The 27948-nt window shown below is 48.1% G+C and overlaps 1 protein-coding gene across 4 annotated transcripts in view; it reads left to right on the plus strand.

The window, feature by feature from the left end:
• The window catches only part of LOC144933457 (mitogen-activated protein kinase kinase kinase 10-like), a 48662-nt gene extending 21600 nt beyond the window's left edge, over positions 1 to 27062 (plus strand). The window contains exons 2-12 of one of the 4 annotated variants that reach the window (XM_078858221.1): positions 7634 to 7814; positions 10446 to 10594; positions 16358 to 16533; positions 17335 to 17578; positions 20321 to 20425; positions 20838 to 20982; positions 22567 to 22638; positions 22750 to 22868; positions 24214 to 24508; positions 24648 to 25180; positions 25722 to 27062. In XM_078858221.1, coding sequence (XP_078714347.1) covers positions 7634 to 7814; positions 10446 to 10594; positions 16358 to 16533; positions 17335 to 17578; positions 20321 to 20425; positions 20838 to 20982; positions 22567 to 22638; positions 22750 to 22868; positions 24214 to 24508; positions 24648 to 25180; positions 25722 to 26191 — 2489 coding nt within the window. In that variant the 3' untranslated portion in view covers positions 26192 to 27062. The remainder of the gene's footprint in view (positions 1 to 7633; positions 7815 to 10445; positions 10595 to 16357; positions 16534 to 17334; positions 17579 to 20320; positions 20426 to 20837; positions 20983 to 22566; positions 22639 to 22749; positions 22869 to 24213; positions 24509 to 24647; positions 25181 to 25721) is intronic. The other 3 variants (XM_078858222.1, XM_078858223.1, XM_078858224.1) reach the window with 3 other exon arrangements.
• The last annotated feature ends 886 nt before the right edge of the window (positions 27063 to 27948 follow it).

Below are 27948 nucleotides of genomic sequence, written 5' to 3' on the forward strand. Positions count from 1 at the left end.
ATTCTCACATTATGTTTTATTTTTATTATTTTATTATGTTATTATTTCCCTTCTACGTGACTTTACCGAAGGAACCAAGAAGCATGCAATGAGTTTCTATTGTATGGTGCAAGGGTGGAGCAGCTGGAATATTGCCTCCTACCTCTGGTGTTCGGTAGAGCTGTCAAGGCCGTGCATATCTGTTCTCAATCACACACTAACAACACTGCCACCATTCACCACCATATGCTACTGTGTTCTGGTGTGCTGGGGCGAATTTGCTCATGTTATTTTTAAAAAGCATAACAAATTCTAGCATTCCATTACGGTGTGCAGAGTAAGCAGCTGCGCAGTATGTTTAAAGCACAGAAATTGTTATTTTAAATAACCATGGTATTATATGAGCATCATTGCTTATAAAGTACGATAACAAAACATTTTTTCGTCCAAAAAGCTGGCTCGTCATTCAAAATCCGCACCTCTTAGGCATATGCGTATTTACATTTAAGCATCCAGGTATTTGTCTGTGTAAGCACAGGCGATGCTGGCTCTGTGCCCCTGGAGCATGCGATATCTGTTGGGCCATACCACAGAATGTCTGTCTCTGCGTCAGCTGATCACTCGCTGCGCTTGCTTCTCTTGCCGCTGTTGTTGCGCAACGACCGATCGCGCTTGAGCCGGGCTATGCGCACATGGACACCGGACCGTCCCTGTCGCGCTCGCAGACACGGACGCAGAGGCGGACGCAGAGGCGGACGCAGAGGCAGGCGCGCGGCACAGCGGAACTGGAGGGCGCCGAGACACCGGCCGAACCGGCGTCCCTCCCCCTCCCAACACCCTCATTTATTTGCCACAACAAACACGCAGTTGTTCATGCATCAACAAAGCTCCACCTTGCAGAGGAGGATAGCGAGGGCTGGTCATGTTGGCGCACAGCTCTTGTGACCACGGCCCCACGTGCAGTGTCACTTTTTCTGCAGGATCTGTGGCATTTTTGGCGCACCCTGGCCCGTGCGACTCGCTGTGCTTTACAGATTTGTCGACTGGTAACTGCAGAATGTGCACTTGGCGATCAGCGCGATGCCTTCATGGAGCCGGGCTCCACGAGGCTGTCGGTTGATCTTGACGGGAAATCCTGTCCATTTTCACAAACCTTGTCACCGGCTTTAATGCTCGTGAATTTGAAGACCATAGCTGAGTGTGTGCAGAGCCCGAACCTGCGATGTTGACTCTTCAGGTGCATCAACAGAGGCGGCAGAGTAAGGGAGCAGTATCCTGTTTGTGGCCCATGAATGAGCGAGACGGTCGTCATGGCTGCGATCCGTGTTTATTTGGGTGGCCGCTTGCTGTGTCTGTAATTGACTTGCTAACTGACACGTGGCCACATCGTCTGACAATGGGCGTCTCATTGACGCCTTCGGTCACAGACGCTGGTTTCCGTATCTTAGCTGCCTTTGTGCAAAGTTTAGGAAATGTTATATGTCCATCTGCAGATATTTTTAGGCTTCATGCCACGTGGCCTGTGGCTAGATGTATGGTATGTTGTTGTTGTAGCATTGTGACACAATGGTCATGTTTTTAAAGGACTTTCAGAAGACAGTTGCTGTAACTTCCCCACTAAGCACACCCCCCCTTGCTGCGTTGTACTCATATTCTCGGAACCGGTCGGATGATTCGGTTAATTTGATCCTCACTGAGAATTTTTGCTCGCGCTGTGAACGTAATAATGTTATTCACTTGGCTCGGATAATCCCTCCAAATGCAAATCTTATTTCCAAGGGTGTCCTGGCCAGATGGCAGCACGGATACACAAGCTCCACATTACTTTTACGAACTCAGCAGACGTAACCGATTAATATTGCGCACCAGAGTAATACGTCGTTTTAGAAATTGTGAATGTAAGACAAATAGTACAGTGAAATTAAAAATAATGGTACCAGATTGTTAGAAGATTAAGTGCATAGAATAAATTATGGGTTTTTTGGAGTCCAACTGCCCAGGCTGCCCAGGCTGTAGTCTGGCCAAAGACCAACAGATGAACGATTAGATTTAATTTATACCAACATAAGCAGTGTTCCCACAACGTGTAAGGACGATAAAATTAATAAATACAAATCTATAAATCCTAGCAGTGAAAGCTCTTGCCAAGTTCTTCCTTGCCAAGATGAGAGACATTCAGCCAATTAGGTAGCTGCCGCTTGGAGCCCAATAATTCTTACTTGGGATGGACGCCGGCCGTGCTGTGATTGGCTGGGAGTCGCGGGTCACTGTTGTTTGTGAGCGTGACATTGTTCCGAAGCAACCGGGTCCCCGTCAGCGGCTACGGCGTGGTGTCACGAGACGCAGGATGACGGTGGCGTGCGTGGTCGCGACGTAGGCAAACTCCGCGCCCATTCATTCTGCACGTTTTATCACAAAGCACCTGTGTTCAAATACATCCGACAGAAACACGTTGTGACGATTATGTTTTATTTTTATTATTATTTCCCTTCTACGTGACTTTACCGAAAGAACCAAGAAGATGAATCCCTGCAGTCACGAAAGCTTTAAATCGAAAAATGTTGTGACGAATTTGTGTTCGGAAATTTTCCGTCGCGCATCGTGACTGTGAGTCTGCACGTTTTTTGAGGACCTCCTCTCAGAAAGGATCTGTGAATGTATTCTTTAAACAAAAAAAAAACTCGAATGGAATCCTTGTAAGTCATAACCAGTCAATAAACACTGCGAAGAGGGTCAACTTCGTCTGAACCATAACACTTCCCCTGTATACCGGCGCACAAATCCCTTCGTCTGAACCATAACACTTCCCCTGTATACCGGCGCACAAATCCCTTCGTCTGAACCATAACACTTCCCCTGTATACCGGCGCACAAATCCCTTCGTCTGAACCATAACACTTCCCCTGTATACCGGCGCACAAATCCCTTCGTCTGAACCATAACACTTCCCCTGTATACCGGCGCACAAATCCCTTCGTCTGAACCATAACACTTCCCCTGTATACCGGCGCACAAATCCCTTCGTCTGAACCATAACACTTCCCCTGTATACCGGCGCACAAATCCCAGAGATAAAAGCGGTTAACGTACACTCTTTGATGGCATAAATATTGTGCGTTAAGAGCACGCAGCCTCGTCGGCGGTGTTGGTGGCTACCACTCGTGCTTAACTCATAAGCGAGACCGAAGGAGAGGAATTGGAACTGATTTTAAATCCTAGCTTCAAGGCATCGACAGAGCACGGGGATGTGAAGCGAGTGGCGTTGGTGGCTTGCGGTGGAGTGCCCTTGTGTGCCTGCTATGCGTGCTATGCGCGGTATGCGTCTGCCGGCTGTAAAACTGCAGATGGATGTGCTTTTATTGGAGTGGAAGACAACAGGGTTGCATGAAAAGGGCGCACAATCACTGTCAGAAACTCCATTTTCAGCAGTTTTGAACGGAGCGTTGGCCTCCAGGAATCTTCATTCACCGTGTTTCACACTAATCTCTGGTGTTCACGTTCGCGTTGATACGTTTTTACGTCACTGTTTTAGCGGTGAAGTTTTTTTTTTGCTAAAAAATGTAAACGGCAAAAAAAAGCCCAAACATTTTCACCATCGCCTGTTGTTTTTTTAAAACAGCACTTTGAGGGCCTTTTCTCGCTGTGACAGCCGGGAGGACATTACACAGAGAAAAGTTTAAACATAGTATTCATGATGTTACACCTGTTGGTGTAAACGGTCTCGGCGTGGATATGAGCACGCTCCTGCAGAAAGTGTGAGCAAATTTGTGTGCGTTTGCACTTAAGAGTGTGTGTGTGCGCGCAAAGGCAGGTGCGTTTGTACAAGGCTTCTGTTTTGTTGTGTGCGTGTATAAACACAGGTGCCTTTTGGGTATGTTTGTGTGTGTATGTGTGTTGGGACTAGGTTGTGGGGAGTGGTAGTGTAGCGGTTAGCGCGCTGCGCTACGAACCTGGCGACCCGGGTTCAATTCCCACTCACGGCCAACACCGGTGACGGTTATCTGAACCGGTCCTGGGCCTCCCCTAGGTCGACTCAGCCTCAAATGAGTACCTGGTGCGATGGGTAAACATTGCCGCTAGGGAGGCAAAGGCGGCCGGGCGTGGTATTGGCCACCCACTCCCTCGTGTGCTGTGCCGGCCTTTATAGGTGCTCGCTAACAGCACTTGCCCCGAAAGTCTGTTAAGGCTATACGGGGGTTCTTTGTCTGGGACTAGGGTGTCGGGAACGGTCGTGTAGCGGCGACTCGAATTCAATTCCCGCTCACGGCACGGCCAACACCATTGACGATTATCTGAACTGGTCCTGGGCCTCCCTTAGCTCGACTCAGCCTAAAATGAGTACCTGGTGCGATGTGTATCCATTACTGGGCGTTGTGCTGGCCACCCACCCACTCGTGTCCCGTTCCGGCCTTCATAGATGCTCGCTATAAGAGGACTTGCCCCCAGTAGTCTGTTAAGACTATACGGGGATCTTTGTCTTTGTGTGTTGGGACCAGGTTGTGAGTTGTTGTGCACGTGGCTGAAGGTGTTGACCACGCCGAGTTTGTCAGAATTCGCAGCCTACGCAAATTTTAACAAATGAAATGTCGCCATAAATGATCGACAATAGTTCAAGTAAAAGCACGTTGATGTGTGTACATGCTACTGATCGTGCAGCGGCAGTTATTTGAAGTCGGGCACGTGACTGGGCGGTGACTGGGCCCAGCAGCAGCACATTTCGCCGCGTGTTGCAGAGTTTCACGGTTCGAATCCAGCAACTGCCCTGTTTAATACTGTGGGTGTAATTACCATAATGAGGCTACTTCACGTCTTCTGAACAGCAGACGTGAAGTAGAGTAGCCATTGCCTGCATCGGCGTCCAAATTTGCCAATGAAACATTGCAATTGTCGCCCCCAACTTGCAGATTAATTCCCCAGGTTACTTGACAATGTGACTAATCGTGGCCTCTTGAATTCTCACTTGCTTCAATTAAATAAACTTGAAAAAACTTGATGCATCGATGCATCGATTGGATTGATTCTCTTGCTCATGATACACAAACCAACTCCCGTCGAGTTATTTTAACTTCGCTACAAGTACATTTTAATTGGATTGCGTGAACCCTGCAGCCACTTGCGGAGCTACATTCACCACATTGTCAAAAAAAGGATAAATTCTTACATTGCGACCCCCGAATCATGACAATTCCTCGAATTATGACACGGCGGATCGTTAGAGGCCTATTTTAATACTTCGTCATTGTCTATTAATTCCTCAGGCTTTACCGTGTTATTCTTAGTAACCTAACCCTTATCTGGTTTTATAAAGCACGTGTACGTTTACTTTTGGGTAAGGGAGGCGGTAATGAGGTTTGAGCAAATGGAACAGTAAAGCAATGCACAGTGTGTGTGTGTATTCCATACAGCTTGACTACAAAACAAAATCACCAAACGCTAAAATACTATAGCTTACTTTTCAATGTGGTAACCGTGAACATCGGTACACACGTCGTCATGATACTAACAATACACAGTACTCTCGTCAATACACATTGACCATGCTTCTCCGCGCTGGTGTGTGCGGTTTGGCGATGGTTGCAAGGTGGGGGGAGGGGGGGGTTCCTGAGGGCTGATTCAGATAACCACTCACCACTGATGTCCATCGTAGGCCCAGATTCAAAGTCAGATCGGCTGGGTTTCACGAGGCCGTGTGCTAACCACACTGCACCATCACTACTCCCATCTGCACGTACAATAGGTACAGCTAATGGATTTAGTCAAGACCTGCGTTATGAAATAGGTGTCTTTCTTTACACAAGTAAAAGCCCAGAGAGACATTCCTTTTTTCAAGGGAGACCTGGGGAAACAACTTATTTAGAACGCCAAAACATTTAATACAAAACCTTAAGAAATGGACGGAATTTATTTATACGGTCAACATAGTGGCAAGCGTGTAGCAATTATCCCCCCAGCAATACAACGAATTGTCTTGATTCAGGTGCACGATGCAATGAAATAATTTCCAGTTTTTTTCTGTCTCGTATTTGTCATCTCGTTGGGTTATTCCTCGTTTTTTTTGTATCCGTCTTATTTTTTTTCTATCTACAGTTTCATTTGCCCCGTTAGCCTACGTGTAAACATGACAATACAGCCCGAGTCTCACACACATGCAAACTCATGCGATGCACAGTAAACTCTCGGCTACCCTGGGCAACGTTGAGGTGGGTGACTCATATAACGCAAGAACGCATGGTAAATGCAAAACAGCAAAACGTGTGTAGATTAGAGGCGAAAAACGTGAATTGTTACCCACGTAGAATGTGGTTGGATGTCTAAATTGTGTCGTCTGTTTTTATGACTTCTTGTTGACTTGTTTGTGGCAATGTGGGCACTGAGTTCACTCGCTGACCCTCGATGAGTGAAGAGCAGCTAAACAATGAAACCAGCATGCACCTTCAAAATAGATGTTATTTATTTCTTCGCATTGACGGTTAAACCGCGAACCCGGATATGCAACTAGGCCTCGGCAAGGTAAAAGGTAAAAACAACGAGCCTATCTTTACCCTACCTTTACCCTACCTTTTACCTTACCACAATACAATCACTCTACCCTACCTTTTACCCTTTAGCAGGTAAGGTTAAAGGTAAAAACAACGAGCCTACTATTACCCTACCTTTTACCTTACCACAATACAATCACTCTACCCTACCTTTTACCCTTTAGCAGGTAAGGTAAAAGGTAAAAAGCAACGAGCCTACCTTTACCCGACCTTTTACCCTTACCCCATACAAATTACCCGATTACAGGGTAATTACTAGGGTACTACTACAAATGAAAAAGGTTTATAACGGTAAATGCTAGGTAGAGCGCTTTACTCATATAGAATACTCTCGATGATTCCAATTTTACACGCTTGTTGTTGTTGTTGTCGTCGTTGTTGTCGTTGTTGTATCCTCAAATATTCTAACTCAATTTTAACCCATTTCCCAATGTGGTATTGACTGAAAACTTGGTATACTTATGTCATACTGATGAAAATAATATATTCTATCATAATATATATATATTTTTAAACATTCTTTTTTATATGTTATGTTTCGGCTTGGGTATAATTGTCCACGCTCAACTAACGTTGGCTGTAATTGGCCACGGTCCCTTACGGTATGGCAAGCTTCGGGGCCACTTCCTGGAATCGTGGAGTTCTGCCATTACTAGTGCATTTCATAAAAGCATGTTTAAATTTGTATTTTTTAAAATATTACTTGTTAAATGGAGCCCACGGACTGTGCCACGGAGCTTTTATCGGTAAACAAGGTACCGTAGTTACCGGGTAATACTTCGCGCTACCTTTACCCTACCGGGTAATTCTTCCCAGCTACCTTTACCCTACCCTTTACCTTACCCCTTGGCATGTCGACACCTTTACCCTTTACCTTTACCCTTTTACCCGGTAAAAAGGGTAAAATTACCTTACCTTGCCGAGGCCTATATGCAACCCACGGATAATCGAGAGTCCGCCGTGTCACGAGTGTCCGAATCGAGTGACATCTCGGAATCGACGCATCGCCGCCCGTCTGCCCGATCTTAAACATTTCCGGCTGCCGCTCGCGGCGGGGTCCACCGTTGTGCGCGTGCTCACGGGGGGGGACGCGCTGTCTCTGTCCGTCGTGAAAGTGCTGCTGCAGGAGCGCGTGGAGAACGACGACCTGGAGGCCAAGACGCTGAAGATCACCGACTTTGGGCTGGCCCGCGAGTGGTACAAAACGACGATGATGAGCGCGGCCGGCACCTACGCTTGGATGGCGCCCGAGGTCATCAAGTCGTCCACCTTCTCCAAGGGCAGCGACGTCTGGAGGTGAGGCGTGTCGCGTCGTCCCGAGTCGTGCCTCGGCGAGCGTTCGTGTTCGTACGATTTTTTTAAGATGCGTCCCGATATCGCCCGTAAACATCGACGGGGTCAAATTCCAAGGCTCCCAGTGTGTTTTCGGCTGTGTCGCCAAGATGTGTATGCGTCGCGTTGTCTCTTTATTTTACTCCAATGCTTGCATTCTTATGGGCAGCTTGATCAAGTGCTTCCGTCATGGCTACTTCTAGCAGTGGTCGGCAGGCACAAACCGCTGGTCTTGAACACTGAGAATTTCGTAATTAGCTGTGGTCAGTTTGGAATATGCACCATGACACAAGCAACTCTGTGGCTTTCCCTTGTGAATGATGGCATGGTCACGCAATTCCTCATTTGCAGCAGACGGCACACTTTGGGGATTGGGGTTGGACACTGACCTACTGACCAATCCACTACCCATGTTGGTGACTGCCGATGCCATTAACTGAGCCTTAAGCTAACTGCCTAGGATTCTGATAACTGTTTTTTTACCCTCCTATCTGGCAACAAAACTGACACCTTTTTTACATAGAGTCATGTTTGCATAGACCACAATACCTGCAGTCATAATGCAAACAAAAAACATAACTCTGATAATGACTCCTTGTAAAAAAGGTGTCAGTTTTGTTGCCAGATAGAAGGGTAAAAAAACAGTTATCATATTTTGTCTGGAAAATGAGATTCTACTGGTGTAAATGCTTACCCCGAGCTCTCATACTCTGATGGTGCATCATTGTCTTTGAGTTGTGTGCCTTTTGGCGTCATCTGGTCCAACCCATGTGAGACTAGGCTCTAAGGAAAGCTGTCTCGGGTGTGGACCAATGAACTTCAAGGACAGTGCATCCATTATCAGAGTTATGTTTTTTGTTTGCATTATGACTGCAGGTATTGTGGTCTATGCAAACATGACTTCTTGTAAAAAAAGGTGTCAGTTTTGTTGCCAGATAGAAGGGTAAAAAAACAATTATATTTTTTACTGGCAAATGAGGTTCCAATGGTGCCTAGGGTGCTGTGAGAACGCATGTGCTGCCTCACCGTGCTTTTGGGTTTTTTTACTTTTTTTCCAAAATAGTTTCCATGGTGTTCTATTCGTGTCGTGTCAGTTCCTCTCACAGAGCAGTGTCGCCCAATCTGGTTCACACAGTAGTGGACCAGATAGATAGTAGTGGGCAACACTTTCCCACTTGGCCTGTTGCAGAGAGCATTGCTCATCGCATGATAGTCAAACTGATGTTTGTAATTCACAGAGCTATAATTTTGGCAAATTAAGCACTCGCACACATTTTTTGGCAGATTCTTGGATTTTAACCCAGGATCTTGGCAATGTGCTAGCTCATTGCTCTGACCTATACACCGCCTTCCATGCCATCGAGTTTTCAGCGTTGTACAAAGTAGGGAATGAAACGGGGCATGTAGCTTTACTGATTGTCATGATTTGATACACGCATTAAATTGTGCATCTAAGAATTGATTATTTAGGACTCATGCTGAATATATGTCGGTGTCACGTTTGGCATTATGAAACAAATGAGACGGTGTGAACGAAACGACAAACAGTACAGGCAATTGATTCGCGAGTGGATGTGCGGTCCTGAATCAGGCTGGGTTGCGTGTGGGGTTAAATTGTTGCATCAGTAAATTTATCGTATCTAATACAGCATTACCTTGACTTTCGTCCACTTGACTTTCGTCGCTTCGCTTTTTTTAAATTGTAACCACATTTCAAATTTCGTCCACGCGGCTTTCCTCTTTCGTCCAATTTCATCCAAAACCTTCCGTGACGTTCGTGCCACGCGCCGTCTTTTTCGTTCAGTCTTTGAATAGAAGTCGTTCAGTGAGAATCTCTCATATTTGTGTTTATTCATATATCATTAATACTGTACTTATTGCTGTGATTATACTGTAAACAATGCATCGTTCTTTTTATGATAACAGTATAATACTACAGTGTTCGTAGTTATTTTCGCGATTATAAAACACGTGTACAGTATTCATACTGTGCTTATTTTTGTGATTACTGTAAAATACTTATTTTTGTCCTCTAATATATTCATAATGGGTCCTAAGTGTGGTGATAGAAAAGCTCAAATAACCCATAAGGTTCTAAATTTGCCAGAAGAGCTTGACATGATCAAACTTAATGAGCAAGACATGTCCCATGCTGATATAAGTCGCAATTAGGCGTTTTTATATTTACTCTAGTTATTTGCATATTCGTTTTTCGCCAGCCAAAATCAATTTGCAAGCTAAATAAAAGCTCTGCTTGACATTCGTCCATGCTCTGGTCCTAACCAGACGAAAGTCAACGTATTCCTGCACGAGCAGCACCGCCCTATGTGCGAGCGGCCCTTCCCCCCCAACACGCATCTCCGTCCGTCCACCCGACGTGGTGAATCACCAGGACTTAACTTCTCATTGAGTCGCTGGTAGACCGGGCAGTGGCACGTGACTGGTAGCCACAGTGAGATGTGTACTGGATTCGGTGTGCCACGTGCAGAAGTATATTTTATGGGTCGCCGAGCCGGACAAGGCCCGGCCGAAATGCTCACACGTCCCCCCCTCGCGCGTTTGCCCACCGTGTGCCCCCCCCCCCCCCCTCTGCAGCTACGGCGTGCTGCTGTGGGAGCTGCTGACGGGCGAGGTGCCGTACCGCGGCATCGACGGGCTGGCCGTGGCGTACGGCGTCGCCGTCAACAAGCTCACCCTGCCCATCCCTTCCACCTGCCCGGAGCCCTTCTCCAAGCTCATGACAGGTGAGCAGCTCCCTGCCCCGCACTGCTGCCTTGCTCGATGATCCTTCGTTTGCCCGTCGTCGTTAAAGGGAGACGCGACCGGCAAAACAAAAAAGCATTTGTTGTTACTGCACCTGCCTCGTGCTGCTCACGAGTCTTTATCTCTAATTACGAGTGGTCGTTACTTGAACAGACGAGAGCCGGTTGAGGCTAAAGTCTCTTTTTCAAGGGAGAGCTGGTTCACAGGAGTGATGCAGTACACGTGTCAATGAGTGTTGAAAAGAATCGCATATATATTCGGTAACCAAGCAAATTACGTGAACGTGTAACAAAGTGCAAATGAAGCAATATACAAAGTGTTGACGGAACTTTAATTTAGGAACGAAATACATCGACGGATAATGTGTCTCCTTCATCTATCCATCTCTTCACATAAAAAATGCAAGTAGTTCTTACACAACCCGCCAGCCACACGGCCTTCTGGGAGTGCGTAATTCCAATAGCATTGATTCTATGCAGGGAAACTCTGGACTGGTTTTGACATGCAGTGTCTCATCAGCAGAGATGACCAACTTGACGACTTACGTACGTTTCGGAAGCCTACTAATCTCGAAAAGAAGGAACAAGAAGTAGAGGAAGAGTGATTGTGCGCCAGATGGGCACCGGAGAGGGACGTGAAACAGAGATGTTTAGATGTGAGCAGTGCAAGGCGATCTGTGCAGGACACACACAAGTCGAAGAACTTCACTGGGCCCTGATCATCGCAAAAGGGAGAGGGAGAAGTCGTGTCAAAAGCTGGTGTACGCTGTGGTTCGAAAGCAATCGCGGTACATTCATCGTGTCCACGCGGCGAATATCGCCTCCCGATAAATACTCATTGGGAAGGAATGGCTTTAAAAGTGAAAGAGAAGCAGTGTTGTTCCGTGTAACGAGAGAAAAATCATATTAGCCTGTGACGTCGTTAGAGCCGTACACACTCGTCATGTCACTGCGGTGTAAGTTTCATTGTCAATTAAGACATTTCAGAATGTTGATACACCACTGCAGTGATTGCGCTCCTTAAAGCTTCCTTGAAGAGCTTTGGATTCGATTTGAAAAGCTGGGAACCTTTAGCACAGGACCGACCTGCCTGGAGAAGAAAAGTACAGCACGGAGCAGTCCTCTGTGAGAGTAGGAGAAGCTCCTGTGCTATCTTGAAGAGGCAGCAGCGCAGATCTACCAAGGAAGGACTTGTGGCTGCACCTCAGAGCTCTACATCCTCCCTGACCTGTCCAGTGTGCCACAGAGAACTCCGGGCTCGGATTGGCCTCTTCAGCCATCTGCGCACTCATCAAAACCCAACAAAATGACCAACGTGCCATGGTCATCATCAACTTGATGGACGAACACTATGAGATCTCTTTTACCAGTGGCAAAATATAGTAATAGGTTTTTACCCTTTTAAACTGGTACAAAACTGACACCTTTATTCAAGGCATCATGTTTGCAATAACCACAACACAAGTAGTCAAAAAAGCAAACAAAAAGAAGCAACTCTGATAATGATATGCACTGTCCTTGAAGTTGATTGGTCCACACCCGAGACGGCTTTCTTTAGAGCCTAGTCCCCATTGGTGTTGGACCAGATGACACCAGAAGGCGTACAACTCAAACACAGTGCAATATCAGAGTATTGAGAGCTCGGGGTAAGCATTTACACTATGAGATCTCTTTTACCAGTGGACGAACAAGCGAGGGAGAGAGAGATTGTGGTCCTTAAAGGCATTTGAAGAATACATCACTTTTTGTCATTAACCAAATTAAAACCTCATTTGAGACGGACCATAGCATACAGCTCGTACCCAGAGCTTGAAACGCATGGATGGAAACACAAGACCTGTGTTGTTTGGGTTGTGTCTGCCCTTAAGAGTAGCTGTGGGATACTGCACCTCACGTGTCACATCCGCACAAGTTGAAACTTGATGTTTGCCAGGAGAATCGCTGTGGATCGTAAACGATCCGCCGCTCAGTCTATTATTCTCGAACTCTGTTGACTCTGCTATGCGTTTGTGATGGGACCGCTTCTATATTTGCTGCGATCGAAAAACAACAAGTCCAAAACACGTTCATCTCGGCACAGCGATCACACCGACCACTGTTGGTGTTTGGCTCTTGAGCTGCGCCGTGTGAAACGCTATCGTGTTATCTGAATTTGACATTGCGCAGTCCGCTTGCATGGCATGTACCAAGACCACCGATATTTTTTTAAGCCATCAGCCCATTGGTCGATTCAATAACATTCCAAAGGCCAAATGTGTATCCCGTGACTGGCAGTGTGGCAAGACCTCCCGATCAATTGAGAAATGTGTTTTTTTTCCATGAAACTTCCTGACTCGTCAACCCCGTGGTGTGGCGTGGTGTCGGAACACATTGCCCTAGCTATTGAGTGTGCAGGCCGTGCAATTGCACCGAGGCCCACGGGGCCTGATGAAAGGCTTCGGCACGGTGCTACGAAGAGGGGGTGAAACGGAGTCCGGTAACCCCATTTCATTCCCTCCACGGGGGGTCCATGCCAACCATGCTTTTTGCCACTGTCCAAACAGGCTGCTTTGCCCACACAAACGTGGCATCGCCTCCCAGGCACTATCTCCAAACTCTTATTCCAGTAATTACGTTTTAGTTGACGTTACGAAATTATTCTCGCCCACAACCAACTCCAGGCACTTCCAGGTCAGTAGGAAACAGAAATATTATTTTTATCCTTTACGCTATTTAATGTGAAGCGCAGCCTCATTGTAAACAACGTATTTCTGTAGCAGTAGCGGCAGCAGCAGTTACTGACGCTGGAAAAATCCCTCTGTTAAGGTCGTTTGGCCGAGGGGGTTTATGACAAAAAAAGGTGCTTTTATGTTTTACGTGGTGAGACAAATATGGGAAGTCGGTGAATTGTCTACTTATTTATTACGAGTTCATGAAGCCCGTCTTCACCAGGCAAAAGTTTTCAATGTATAATAATTAGCCTGCTATGATTGTTTTTATCTAAATCAGACACTAACAAAACTACTCCAAAATTTGTTATTTTGTTGTTAACGACTTGATTCAGCTTATATTTAAAGACGTACCCATGAGAAACCGCTCAATTTAAAGATTCCGTTCTTTTTTATTAGAAAGAACATAAATTAATTATCTTAATACTCGTTTTCGAATTTGGATTTGAACATCATTAAAATGCGTATTTTTTCGTTTAAAACCGCGTTAATCCAAAATATCTAAAAAACAATAAAAGATAGAACCAATGGTTCTCGCTTAAATTGTATTTGCTGTTTAACGCCCTACGAAAGGGAAAAAAACTCTCAATCTTATATTTTGAACGGTTTCTGAATGACTTAATAGGGCACTTAAAATCGATATTTGGGGGCCTTAAAATGACAATTCTCGGATTTTCCCTGTTGCATGTGTCCTAAAAGCTACATTATGTACCAAATTTCTGCTTTCTACCTTGTCGGGAAAGTCCCCTAGAGGTTTTTGAGACATACAGATTAAGGTCTTTATAGAGATGAAAAACAATCCCCTACGTCACTTTGGGGGAAGTCCCTGCGTGTGGATGCGTGAGCCTATGCTGCCCCCTGTTGGACGTATGCGGACCCTGCAGATGGTGGCCGAATGGCTGTGTGTACAGAGCACAACAGGGAGAAGGGAAGGCTTGCTGCTGTAGATTTTATTTTCTCCGCGAGGTGCCCCGGTGGTGGGGGGGGGAGGTTATTAAAATGCGAGTGGCTCCTGCGCTTTCGTTGAACTCGGGTCCAGGATATGGTGAGGCACAAGTGGGCGCCACGGTGACGAGATGTCCAAACGTCCTGCAGGTAATTCCATTAGCGAAAGCCGCGAGCTAGCAGCGCAGACGCAGCCTCGGTGGGCTTAGGTCAGAGGTCGCAAATGGGTTTTGATTCCTTACCCGTACCCGTACGCACCAGGGTCGCAAACGGGTACCCGTACCCTACCCGATACCCGGCTACCCGTACCTGGCCGGGTATCGGGTAGGGTATGGGTACGGGTACCCGATTGCGACCTCTGGGATGAAGCCATGTTGCAGGCGCAGGTGGGTTGATTCTAGGAACTTGAATCGTGAGAAGAGACAAGACGTTGGGAAATGAGTGACAAACGGTGACTCACCAGTGACTCACGGCCTTACCCGTACCTGTACCCGGCCGCACCAGGGTCGCAAACGGGTACCCGTACCCGTACCCGGCCGGGTACGGGTATCGGGTAGGGTACGGGTATCGGGTACCCGGTTGCGACCTCTGGCTTAGGTGTGTGTCACCGTGCTGTCCCAGCGGCGGCTGTCGAGGTAAGGGTTGCGAGGAACGCGGATTGCCACCCGGCAGAGGTGTGGACTCGAGTCATGTGACTTGGACTCGAGTCAGACTCGAGTCATGAATTTGATGACTTGCGACTCGACTTGGACTTGCATAACAATGACTTTGTCCCACCTATGAGATGTGGACTCGAGTCATGTGACTTGGACTCGAGTCAGACTCGAGTCATGAATTTGATGACTTGCGACTCGACTTGGACTTGCATAACAATGACTTTGTCCCACCTCTGCCACCCGGGTTGAGCGATCCGCGCCGCTGCCTCACGTGTAGGCTGCCCGCTGGAGAAACGTGTCAAATGCAAAACAAGTTGCCCGAGCGTGAGAGAGGGGGATGGAGTGCGGAGGCCCGATAATTTACGACAAATGGTAGCACCTCGAGTAACTGCAGGGGTGGTGATGTGAACCAATTGTCTACAACACAACTACATTGACATGCAGTGGTCGCAACGAGCCGATATGCAACTGTATATATTACCGGCAATTCTCAGTAGACCAAACACGTTTCCCGGCGGTTTTCGGACCACTTCCGATTCCTATACAGAATTATGATGTTTCCGTAGAGGGGAGACTGGAGTTAACGCAGGCTGCAGGAATGAATACAATTTATAACCAGGACTCTATATTTCCATTTCCACCACTGCCGTGCAGGTCATGGAGGTTATTTAACCACACTTCACTCCACTGTGTATGAAAAAAGAAAAGGCTTTAACCTTTCTCGAAATAATACAGGAGTTGAGATGTTCAGATACCAAATAGACACGTGTCGCAAGGCATCAACAAGTCTGCTTGGACCACACGTGCGTGCTTGTCGTAAAACATTCACACGAACGTGCTTTGATAATGTTTGCTTTGGACTTTGAAACTGATTTGGCCTTGTCTCATCAGTACCAGACCAGCGACCACCAAAAGACAAACAAGCATCAATGAGTTAATGATGACGTCACCCTGCTGCTGCTGCTGCTCTATATAAGAACGGGAGACAGAGCAGAGCCCCTCACCATTCTGGCGAATTGTCCGATGATGCTGGATGCAATTACCAGCGAAACGTCGTACTCAAATTGTAAATGTTGTGGTTTCACGCTTCAACACACCGGTGGGCTAAAGCAGTGAACGAATTTGTCTTTTGTCAACGTGACACTTTTTTTACTGATTGGCCGTGTCGGGTGGTGGAGGGTTACGACACATTTATAAATAACGCGATCTAAACCCAAAAACATTGATTATGAAGCATCAAAAGGCAATGCAAACAATAAAGCATTCATAGCTCGGGTATAACTGTTATATTTATGGTCCCAGCCATGCAACTGTATGTATATCGTGAACTTAATAATCGATCAAAATAAATGTATTGTGCGAGTCGATGCATCATCGTTCCCGCCCACGAAATAATAATAAGCGCTCCGCCCGTCCTCCCTGCGATGCGATCGCAGAGTGCTGGGACCCCGATCCGCACTCGCGGCCCCCGTTCTCACGCATCCTCGACGAGCTGGTGGCCGTGCAGGAGTCGGGCATCTTCCACATCCCGCAGGAGTCCTTCCACTCCCTGCAGGACGACTGGAAGCTGGAGATCCAGCACATGTTTGACGAGCTGCGCGCAAAGGAGAAGGTACGCCGTGGGGCGCCCACCGCCACTGGCTGCCAGACAGCCGTCCACGGGGAGGACTCTGTGGGAGCAACACGTTGACGCACAAACTGTGGCAGATGCTGCGGACACACCTGACGCACAGATGGAAAATAAAAAAAACTCTCCAGTGCTTGGCCATTGCAGAACAAGACCGTGCAACGTATAACGACGCGATTCCCGATCCACAGATACGAAGGAGACGTCACGGCGACACACTCCGCTGCTACTGACGCAGTTATCTGGTTTGACCACCTAAGTGTGAAATTGTAATCGTTGCCCTGCATCTACATCAGCCGTACGAAAAGAGAAGGGACTTACCCTGGAGAACGCCGGGCAATTGATGAAAAATCCAAAAAATTATTTGGTGATGCTGCGTTTTGCGGTGGTGCACGAGAACAAATAACAAAAACGCTCAACGCATTTGTCCACGTTGGTGGTTCTTGACGAATCCGTCGAGTTCGTTTTGATCAAAGCGTTGGCCCAAAATCTGGAGACTACAGCCGGTGTTAACGATAAAATTAAAACGCACGCATCCCCTCCCCCCTCCCAGTGACGTAATCACTTGTGATGTCATCTCGCGACATCATCTCGTCGTGCGGCCCAAAACACTGTTATACCTGAGGACAAACGCACGTTGGAAAGCGTTGCAGAATCTTTGCGTACGCATTCTTATTGTTCTTCTTCGTTGAGAAACGTACATTTGCGACTTGAAAAAGTTCACCTCAACGGAGGAGCGCCCCCCCCCACCACCACCCCTCCTCTGTCGCTGATCGCTGCGCGCAGGAGCTGCGCACGCGCGAGGAGGAGCTGATGCGCGCGTCGCTGCAGCAGAAGTCGCAGGAGGAGCTGCTCAAGAGGCGCGAGCAGGAGCTGGCCGACCGCGAGATCGACGTGCTGGAGCGAGAGCTGCACATCCTCATCCACCACATCTACCAGGACAAGCCGTGCGTCAAGAAGCGCAAGGGGCACTTTGCGCGCGCGCGGCTCAAGCTCAGCAAGGACGGCAACCGCATCAGCCTCCCCTCAGGTTTGTGGTCCCCGCCGCGCCCACCGTACCGTCCTAGAGTGCCACCGCACCTTGCCCACCGCACGACTAGATCCACAATGCTTCACCGATTGGATGTTAAACTGACTGTCGCACATCAGTAAAATGATCAGACTGGTCCACCTCTGAGCCACACCACTCTTCTGTTCCTAGGCTTCTGTTCTCTACCCATCTGCACACAGTGTAAATGTTTTTTTTTCTAAAAAATAAAATTACTTTTTTGTGATTACGTTACCGCTGCGTCGATGACTAATATCGCGCGTAATTGCGGCGTAAATGGCCAAAATCATATTCCACGTCTCTCTTGGTGAGTGTACGGAAGAGTATATACTCCAAGGTTCTTTTGATAAAGTCACGTAGATAGGAAACTAAATAAATAATAGATCACGACGTTTTGGTCGCAACAACAAGCGATCGTCCTCAGGTGAAAGAGAGAAACATGCCTCTGTGATGAGGCATTATATAGAGGGACAGGGGGGGGGGGAGGGGAGGCCGTAAAGGGGCGAGAGGGTGTGGATAAAATCCCGAGGGTTTGGGTGAGAGAGAGAAAAGAAATGTGACAAGGAAGCTGAGATATCAAACTTAACAACATTTAGAAATGTAATGCAACTCAGAGAGTCGGCTAACACAACAGTTAACACTTTACCTGGTTGATGAAGTCCTTCCAACGATTGATAAATTTAGAATTTTATCCCCACCCTCTCACCCCTTTACGGCCTCCCCCCATGCCCCTCTGTATAATGCCTCGTCACGGAGGCATGTTTCTCTCTTTCACCTGAGGACGATCGCTTGTTTTTGCGATCTAAACGTCGTGATCTATTATTTATTTTCCTATCTGCGTGACTTTACCGAAAGAACCTAAGAGTATGAAATTCTGCTGTCACGAAAGCTTCTAATCAAGGAAGAGTATATGTTAATGGGTTTGACAAAATCAAAAGATTGACTGTATGATCGAAACTTTTTGTTTTTTTCGGTCAAGTCACCCGTAGGTAACTTTACGAAAACTTCAAATCTGTATGATTCCTTGCAGTCACGAAAACTTCAAATCTGTATGATCGAAATTAAATGAAACTTGACAATGATTCTCACTGCAGAATGTGTTGTGGTGGCGGCGTGCAGCGTTGGCATGGTAGTTAGTGCACTGCAGCATGAACCTGGCCAGCTGAGTTCCATTCCTGGCCAAGGCTCACATCGGTGACACGTGATATCTGAACCTGTCCTGCCCTCCCCCCCCCTACATCGAATGTCACTGACCAGCGAGGTGAAGTACTATCAAACAACTCCCACAACCGACCCGGCTTAGAGACGCCTTCGCCCACGAGTGGATTGACATCGGGCTGTCAATTATCAGAATTATCAACGTGGATTCACGGAAGTGCCCATATCTGCTTCTTTCCTTGTGCGCCACGGTGGAGAGATGTTAACTACCTCGCCTGGTCTAAAGAAGGTCGTGGGTTCAATCCCAACTCTGATGCCTGTATATTTGGAATTTGCATGTTCTCCCCGTGGTCGCGTGGATTTTTCTCCGGGTCCTCCGGTTTTTTCTCTCCACATTTGGAATCATGCGTTTAGAGTATTTGGCTGCTATAAATCTCCACACGATAAGCCACTTAGTTGAGCTATCATTTGTGCCCAGGTCACTTTGGAAAAAGCTGTATAGCTCAGTGGGTCTTAACTGGTAAAATTACAATAATGTATAATTGTGTTCTTAGGTTTTTTCGGTAAAGTCACGTAGGTAAAACATCAAAATTAATGAAAATAAAATAAAACAAAAAATCACGACGTTTCGGAGGCAACACAAGTCTCCGTCATCAGGTGGGACCGTCACAGCTGAATTAGCTGCATCAAGTGAGGCAATGATTCAAGATGTAATCCCTTATAAGCAAGTTGAAGGGGGGAGGAGAGGGGGGGGCTCATCAGAATGTTAGTACAACTCATCGGGAGGGGGAGGGGGGGGGCCAAAAAATTGAACGACGGCTTGGACGCGGTTGCTGCTGCACACGCCAACACAATGGACAGAGAGGGGGAGGGGAGGTCTGATACACATGATAGACAAAAGAACGAAAATGCCCATGTTTATACCAATGCTGGCTGAACAATGAAGAGGGTACTGTTAAAAAACAACTGGGGATGTTAACACTCGGTAAAGTAAAGTAAAATAGTGCCTGTCAGATAAGATGGTCCAAAAAAGTGTAATTAAGTCTTTTTTGCGTGGTTGATAACATCTTTCCAATGATTACAAAGTTTGTACCCATCATCACGGTTGAAATTATGTCTGTGTTTGTATATTTGTATGGCTTCGTGTACAAACCTTTGATGGTAGCCGGGAGGTTTGCAGAGAACCTTTGTCTCGGAAAAGACAATTTCATGAGAGCCCACCGAGTTGTAGCAATGATCGGCAACGGCAGAGGAATCAGTTCTGCCGTGTTTCAGATCTGACTTGTGCTCGCGGACACGATCAGAAACATGACGTTTCGTTTCTCCAATGTAGCAATCACCACAAATGCAACTCAATTTGTAGACTCCAGGATACTGTAAGTCAGTGTTTTATTTTATTTTCATTAATTTTGATGTTTTACCTACGTGACTTTACCGAAAAAACCTAAGAATATGATTCCTTGCAGTCACGAAAGCTTCAAATCTAGAAATAAATATAATTGTGTTGTTTTTGCATTCGTGGTTCTGATTCGGTTTTTTTTTGATTGGCGCCACTGCGTTCTCCAGACTTCCAGCACAAGATCACGGTGCAGGCGTCCCCCGACCGCAGGATAAGCGTCGACACCCCGCCCGGCAGCCCCGCACTCATCCCCCGCCTGCGCGCCATCCACCGTGGGTCTCGCACGCACGTTGCACCCACACGCGCACACACACACACTTGCATATATGCGTAAGATTTTTAACGTGCAATTTTATTGGTCTTGGTGTGGTCTGCGACTATTTTTTGTTGTTGTTTTGTTGCCTTGCCAAAGTGTGGGAATTTGAGTACTTGTGCAATTTGAACTTATATACTTTATCCATTTTACGTATTTATTTTTCGTGATGTTCTTACCTTTCCCACACTTTGCACTCCCATCTTTACGTTATACATTGTTGTCGTAACTTTCTGACCTGCCCCTAACGGACATCTGTGGAAAAAGACCTTCATAACTCATCGGATTTCTCCAGGATGAATACAGATTCAGATTCTGAGATTGTTCCCTCTGTGGTGCCCCCACCGGTTGCGATGACGGACTGACTGCAGTGGCCGGATCGAGCGGTACGAGGCTGTGGGGCCGCAGCGCGGGCTCGCCGAGAAAGGATGACGATCGCAGGAACGGGGACAAGAAGGGGCGAGGGAGGGGAGGCGTTTCTGGGCCTCAGTGGGAGAGGAGCAGCCTGGAGGACAGGTGCGTGAGCCTCCCACTCTCTCCCTTCCTACTGGTGCTCCAGCAGCGTCACAAGCAATGGGGAGCCCTGAATGTGTTAGGAGGGTCATATGTTGAAACCACAGTTGTGTTTACACTCACAGGATTGATGACCTGGTGAGGTAGCCAAATGGCTCAGAGGTCAGTGTTGAGCTGGTACCACTAAGATCCTGGGTTCAAGTTCTCATGCGTTAGTGAGTTTGACGGCCTTAGTCCAGTCCTCAGTCACTGCACACACACACAAACAAACCTCATTCAAATTGTTTTTGCACTTCATTTTTATAAATTCCAGCTGTGTACCGCCTTCTCCTGGCGAGCTAGGGCATGGCACATATTCAACGTCCACGGGAAGGGAGTTTCACAACATTTATACGATCACCAACTCTCGCCTCCACAGTGCTGGATTACCGGCGTGCCCCACTATCGCCTGGCTTGCAAAAAGAAAAATTAACCCGTAAAAACAAAGTTTTTCACTATAAATCCTTTATATGCGTGGCATCGGTTTTATTTTATTTTTCATTTCTGTTTTTCTTGAGTAAGAGTTTCATTTTTATCACATTGGTATTTTAAATTAAATATGAAAAAAAAAAATTCCTAAAAAGTGGAAAATTTTTGAATATTTTTTTCACGAAAATAAATTGTCACGCACAACGAGTCAGTGTGCAAAATGTCAGCTCGATTGGATCACGGGAAGTGGGTTAAAAAACGACCGAAAGATTTGCACGGTCGTAAGCACGCAAGCAAGCAAGCAAGTGAACTTAATATAAAGGATTTAAAAATACACAACAGGCGACACCTTGGGCGAATGGCTCTTACCCACAATACGTGTGCGGTGGGGGAAGGCCCATTGTCCCGAGGCTTGTGGTTTTACCTTTTGTGGCAGCGTTTTTTTGAAGCACGTGTTGCGTTCTTTATTGTTTATGCGTGCGTGTGCACCAAATAATAGATTAAAAATATCAGTTTCGATATCACGTGACAGAGAGGATTGGAAAATAGGCTGTGCCCTACTTGTATGGAAGAGATGTCACTCGAAGGGATCTCGGATCTAGCTCTCTGATCTTTGCTTCTCGAGGCAGGTCTCTAACCCCATGGGTTGCATTGAGAGATTTAATTGTGTTCTCTGTCTCGTGATGTGACGTCAACAGCGCAATCAGGATATAATTGGGGAACAGTATTTAATAATAACAAATACTATCTGGATAGTGTGACCGTTGTTAAACCATCCACAACAGATGATTTGTTCCTGGGTAGTAAATATTATTTCCTAATTGCTTATGCCTCAAAAGTACAGAAAATGGTTATTATTCCCCACAAACTTTGCTTTTGTGACGAGTTCACAATTGACCTATTTTCAATGAGAAAACGTGGTGTGCATTTGTGTCATTCCTTCACACAAAGTCCTGGTCACAAAAGCAAAGTTTGTGGGGAATAAATAGCCATTTTCTATACGTTTGAGGCTTAATCAATTAAAGAAATAACACTTACTACCCAGGGACAAAAATCGTGTTAAATCGTGTTTTCCGATTTGTTCAACGTTTAATCGTTTTAAATGTTTTGTTCCCCAAGCAGGATAGACGAGATTGGGAGAGAATCTCCTGATGGGGTGCTACAGACGGAGGAGAGCGAAAGTGACGACAGGTTCGGCCTAACGCCCTGGCACATTATACTGCAGAGGATTATTCCACCTGTGATGCCACTTGTGTAATGTTTAACCGTGTGCGTCCGCTACCTGTGCCATCGCCGTTTCAGCAGACTCAAGCCTGTGGCGAATGGGATCAAGGTGAGCCCAGGAGAACTCCGAAATCCCCGGCAGCTGCTGCGAGGAGTCCAATCTTCGCCCGCAACCCCCAGCGGCTCTCGCGAAACGGGTGAGTTCTCACTACGAAGCCCCCATCATTATACACTTGCCTGTAGAGCCCTTTCGTCAGTCCACTTCTGGATGAGTTTGCCACCTCACGCCTGCGCGAGGTCGTGCTTTTTTGGTCGTGTTTTTCCACGCTGATCAGTGCGGGTTGATGAAGGCGGGGAGCGTAAATGTAGAAGTACATCTTCTTGCTTCTTTCGGTAAAGTCACGTAGAAGGGAAATAATAAAATGATAAAAATTCAACATCATAAAATACAATTCTCACGACGTTTCGGCCACAACGCGAGCAGCCGTCCTCAGGTGAAGAACAGGTCTGTCGGAAAGACAGCGTCTGAATGTTGTGGCCGAAACGTCGTGAGAATTGTATTTTATTACGTGTAATTTTTATTATTTTATTATTTCCCTTCTACGTGACTTTACCGAAAGAACCAAGAAGATGAATCCCTGCAGTCACGAAAGCTTTAAATCGAAATGTAGGAGTACAGTACGACGATGGATGTTCGCTGCACTTACCCAATACTTCAGACCATGTAACCCGGCAAGCCCAATGAAAACATGTCTGTGCACGCCCAGCCCAACACTATCCAGGCACACGTGTTTAGATTGGACACCGATCTACGTTGCGCCATGCGGCACGTTGCAATGTCACAGCGCATTGCTCACGTGACTTCACAGATGTTAATTTAAAAAAATCGGTTTCCAACCTTTGCACGAGACGCATGGATGGCAGCACCCCCCCACCCCCCTCCAAGTGTTTCACACCAATGGATGTCCCTTACCGATCCCTGCAGAGGGTGCTCTTGAGCCACGAAAGCAAGTGTAGTTGTGTTTGACACAGTTGGGAGTACAGGTTTCCCTGGCTTTGTGCGGGTTCGTTAATAAAGAAACCATCTCAAGACAAGTGCGTCGAAGTCGTCTTTACACATGGCTTCTGGGTGGGAGCTGGATAGCTGTAAGTAACGAGTGCGTACAAAAACGGATGCGTTAGCGCACGAGTTCCTGGACCGACGCTTTGGCGACGGGGTTGTTTGAATCTCGCGGACAACATCACGTGCATGTGGCACACATCTGCAGGGCTGTGCGGTGGTCTTTAGAAGGCAGTACTGCAAGTAGGTTGTTGAACTATGTTGATGCATTTGTGTTATTCCTAGTCTACTTGCGTGCTTCATGTGGATTGAGACTCTGTGAGGCTTTCCTGGGTGAAAGGGCGTTATTATTTCCATCTTTTCACATGGCACGATCACTGCGCTCACCACAACTGCTACCAACATTATCGCAATCACCACCTAGTCGTAGCGTTACACGTGCTATTGTCATTGTTACATTTGAGCTTACATTTCTCCGGCAGGTGATCGGAGCGTCAGGAGGACAAAGCAGATCATCCGGCGCCCGAACCTCTCCTGCCTCAACCTCTCCTCGCGCCACGGCGGCACGAGCGATGAGTCCACGAGTGATGACGAACTCGAGAAAACCGCGGTCGCCGCCGCCACTGCAGACGACGACGACGACGGCGTTCCCGGGGCCACGTGCGATTCCTCGGGCAGTGCCACCCCACACGACACCCCGCGACACACCCCGCGGCACACGCCGCGGCACACCCCACCCGACGTCCTGCCCCCGGTCCACCAGGTCTCCAAAGACAAGTGAGCGCCCTCGTGTCTCTCATAAATACAATCGCATTTCCGAATTGCTTGACGGATGGTTGTAAGTGGGTTTGAGTTTCCACAGCCGGTCACTTGGCCTCCACTGACCACGCGAATGTCTGCGCCTCGTCCCTCGCAGGGAGCACCGCAGTGGAATGGCGCTGTTCGGTTGTGCCGCGGTGTTGTCGGTGGTGGCCCTCGGCGAGGACGTGCGGCACGCCGGGCGCATCCCGCCCACCTCCCAGCAGCACCAGCGAGGGGGGGGGCGGCAGCAGCAAGAGCGAAAGCGAGCGGCGTTTTTCCAGCGCACGGGGCTGTTCCGTCGCAGCGCGGGAATGTCCGTGCAGTGGAGGAAGTCGCCACGGGAAGGCGGCGGTGGGGTCAACGGTCCGCAGGGGTCGCCCTCGTCGTCACTCTCCATATGCAACTCGACGCGCTCCTTGCTGCGCTCGGACAGCGAGGACACAACGCACTGGCCCCACTGGCCGGAGGGGTCTCCGGTGTCGTCGCAGGTCACCCCCGGCTCCGCGGCCGACCCACTGTGCGCCAACCTGCACTTTGAGCCGGCGGTCAGAGGCCACCAACGGAATGCGTCTGACAGCACCATCACTGACGTTCCGCTCGAGCAACCGGTGTCAAACGGCGTGTGCATCTCCTGCCAAGCTCTACCAGGTAAAAGTTATTTTACGATCCCTTAAAATAGGAAGATGCGACCAAAACATCGAACGGCTTTTATCTTGTAGGTACTTAGCTGGCCCGTGAGTTCTGGCCTGTCCGATAATCAATTTGGTGCTTCTTTAGTGACAAAATAGACTTAAAATTGTCTGTTAAGTGCCACATGTTTTTAACTCATGTCAACACAGTTACGTTACCAGAGCACTGATAGCATAATAACGTTTTAGACTATCAGCATACAGGTTTTCTCTGCGAATGTTGGCCATTTCTTTCATTACCATGGACTAAAGTGTTGTGAAACGGAGCCTGGTCTATTGATTATTTTATTCGGTTACCCACTGTCCATCATGACAGCACATACCACATCTTGGATGATTGGAGATTGCTTTTAACCTGCGTGCAATCTCTCTTCACTATAATCTCTTATCTCCGCTGACGACGAGAGATGGCCACCGCTTGGGAGAGAGAGGCCTTCATCCAGCAGTGGATCGATCGTGACTAATAACGACGTTCATGAATGTCTCCCAACCTTCAACAGAACCGCCGACGGTGCTGATACTGAGCCCACCGCCGCCGGCGGAACACCCTTCGTCCCCGCAGCGGCCCCGCACGCTGGCGCTCACCGCCAGGCCACGCCCCTCGCCGGCGCTCGCTCACCACGACCCCTGGCGCGTCGTCTCCTCGACGACGACAATGCTGGACCCGGCGTCCGGCCAGAGCTCCGGCTCCGACACGCCCACCAACCCCTGGCCGGAGCCGCTGGGCGCCAAGTGGCCCGCCGCGAGCGACGCGGAAGAGCGGAGAGAGCCGCCGCCACCGCCGCCACCACAGCCGCCGCAGCCCCAGCCCCGCCGCCCCCCCGCGGAGATCGCCGCCACCCTCCTGGACATGGACGTTGACGGCCAGAGCAAGGACGGCACCGTACCGCTGTCGGTGCGCCTCAACGCCTTGCGGAAGGACCACCCCATGTTTTACGAGCTCGAAAGGCACTTCCTTGGACAGTCGTAACCTTCTTAAACGTGCGTGGTGTTTTTGCAAGGAGGGCGGGTGTTGGGACTCATCCGCGCGAGTCAAACGCAGTTCGAATGGATGAGGCAGGGCTCGGTAAATTGCAAAGATAACTGCCAAATGGATGCGCAAGTCTGCTTGACAGGTATTGCGTCTGTCAGCATTCTCTTTAATGGGGAGAAAGCAAAATGCTTCCCAGGTCACCTTTGAAAAGCCGACTCTTTGTTCAAGATTTGTTTTATGTATGCGTGTGTACATATATAGGAACTACAGTTTGTGTTGGGTAGAGATCTTGGAGATGAAACATTCTCATTCCCTCAACAGACATTCACGAGACGGACGCTGCACAAGGGAAATTATGTCACGTGGCCTCATTATGTCTACCACAGCTGTTACTGTCTGCGTAAAAAGGGTGCTATGCATCACATCGCAGAAATACTTCATCTCAGCTTTGGCTGCGCTAATGACCTTCGGGAGCAAATTAAAATATCAGTACGAAACTCCTATTTAAAGGGCTTTATCTGCACAACCAAATACACACATGGGCGTATGATGTCTCGTTTAACATGCACAAGGGTTTATTTTTCTTGAGGATGCGGGATTGGATATGTGTAAATGTGCAAAACAAAAAATCAATCGTGAATGCAATAAGCAATGACGTTTCGTGGTGCATTTAAAACTGATTGCACATGGTTACCTTGTGCAGGCTGCCGCTTGCCACAAGTTTGCCGTACTTACGCGTTCTTTTTTTTAAAATTGCGGACGTACGAATGTCGTCCTTGAGTATCGCTATCTTCCAAAAAAAGGTGCGCGAGCCTCGCGGAGTAGAGCAGTCGGCGCTGTGACGTCGTCTCGGAGGCAGTGAGGGTCACGGGGGGTGGGGGGGGTGGGGTGGGGAGTGACCTTACGATGAAAGTTCGACGACCACGGTTTTTACGCAAGTCGGCAAGTGGGTTCCGCGGAGTAGTGCTACTATACCGACATGGGGAGTGTGACCACTTTCGAGCATAACTTGTCTAATGTTACGTGCAATGGGCTACTTTCACTGACGCGAAGGCATCTGCAGTGAGCCTTGAATGTGACGAGGAGAGCTGGCACGGGGGCAACTCTGATCTCACCGGCTGTGTCTCTTCGCCATCGGCTCGCAGTCTCTCAGGCCTCGCACCCCGCTTTCCAGTTTTGTTGCCCACCATTTGGTCACCATGCCAGTTCTCTCCTAGCCCACGCGCTCGCTGGATGAGCGAGCGCTGGATGCCCCAGCTAGGGTTGCCACCTGTTTTCATTTTCCTCGGATCATTCTCTTGTCCGAGGTAGCTGTCGTTAGTCATCCCGGGACATTAGAAGTCTTGTTTTCGATTTTTTTTTAGTTTTTGTCAGTTGCATAATAATACACAACTCAAGACAATTCGCTGACATGTAGTTTTCTCCCTCTTGGGGTGTTGTGAGATATTCTTCTTCCCATGAATATGTCCTTCATTTTGTTCGTACCACAGACAACATGACAAGCCTAGCTGCAGCTGATGGGATGACACAAGAGGTGGGCCACGGTGGTGGTCGTGGTGGGGAATGGCCAAAAGGCCTGAGGCCCGAGCCGCCGCCGGCGTCCCGGTTGTCGGCGCGCGCCGCGTGCTAAAATGTGAATGGGCATTGGCGGTGGCTGAGCCCCCCAATGTGGTGGGGGGACAGCCGCTGCCGCCTGTAGTCGGTGCACTGGACTGGGGCTCGTCGGGCTGTGTGTTCGGCGTGCGGCACAATCG

Source organism: Lampetra fluviatilis, chromosome 7, assembly GCF_964198595.1.
Source record: "Lampetra fluviatilis chromosome 7, kcLamFluv1.1, whole genome shotgun sequence".
In the NCBI taxonomy this organism is placed as follows: domain Eukaryota; kingdom Metazoa; phylum Chordata; class Hyperoartia; order Petromyzontiformes; family Petromyzontidae; genus Lampetra; species Lampetra fluviatilis.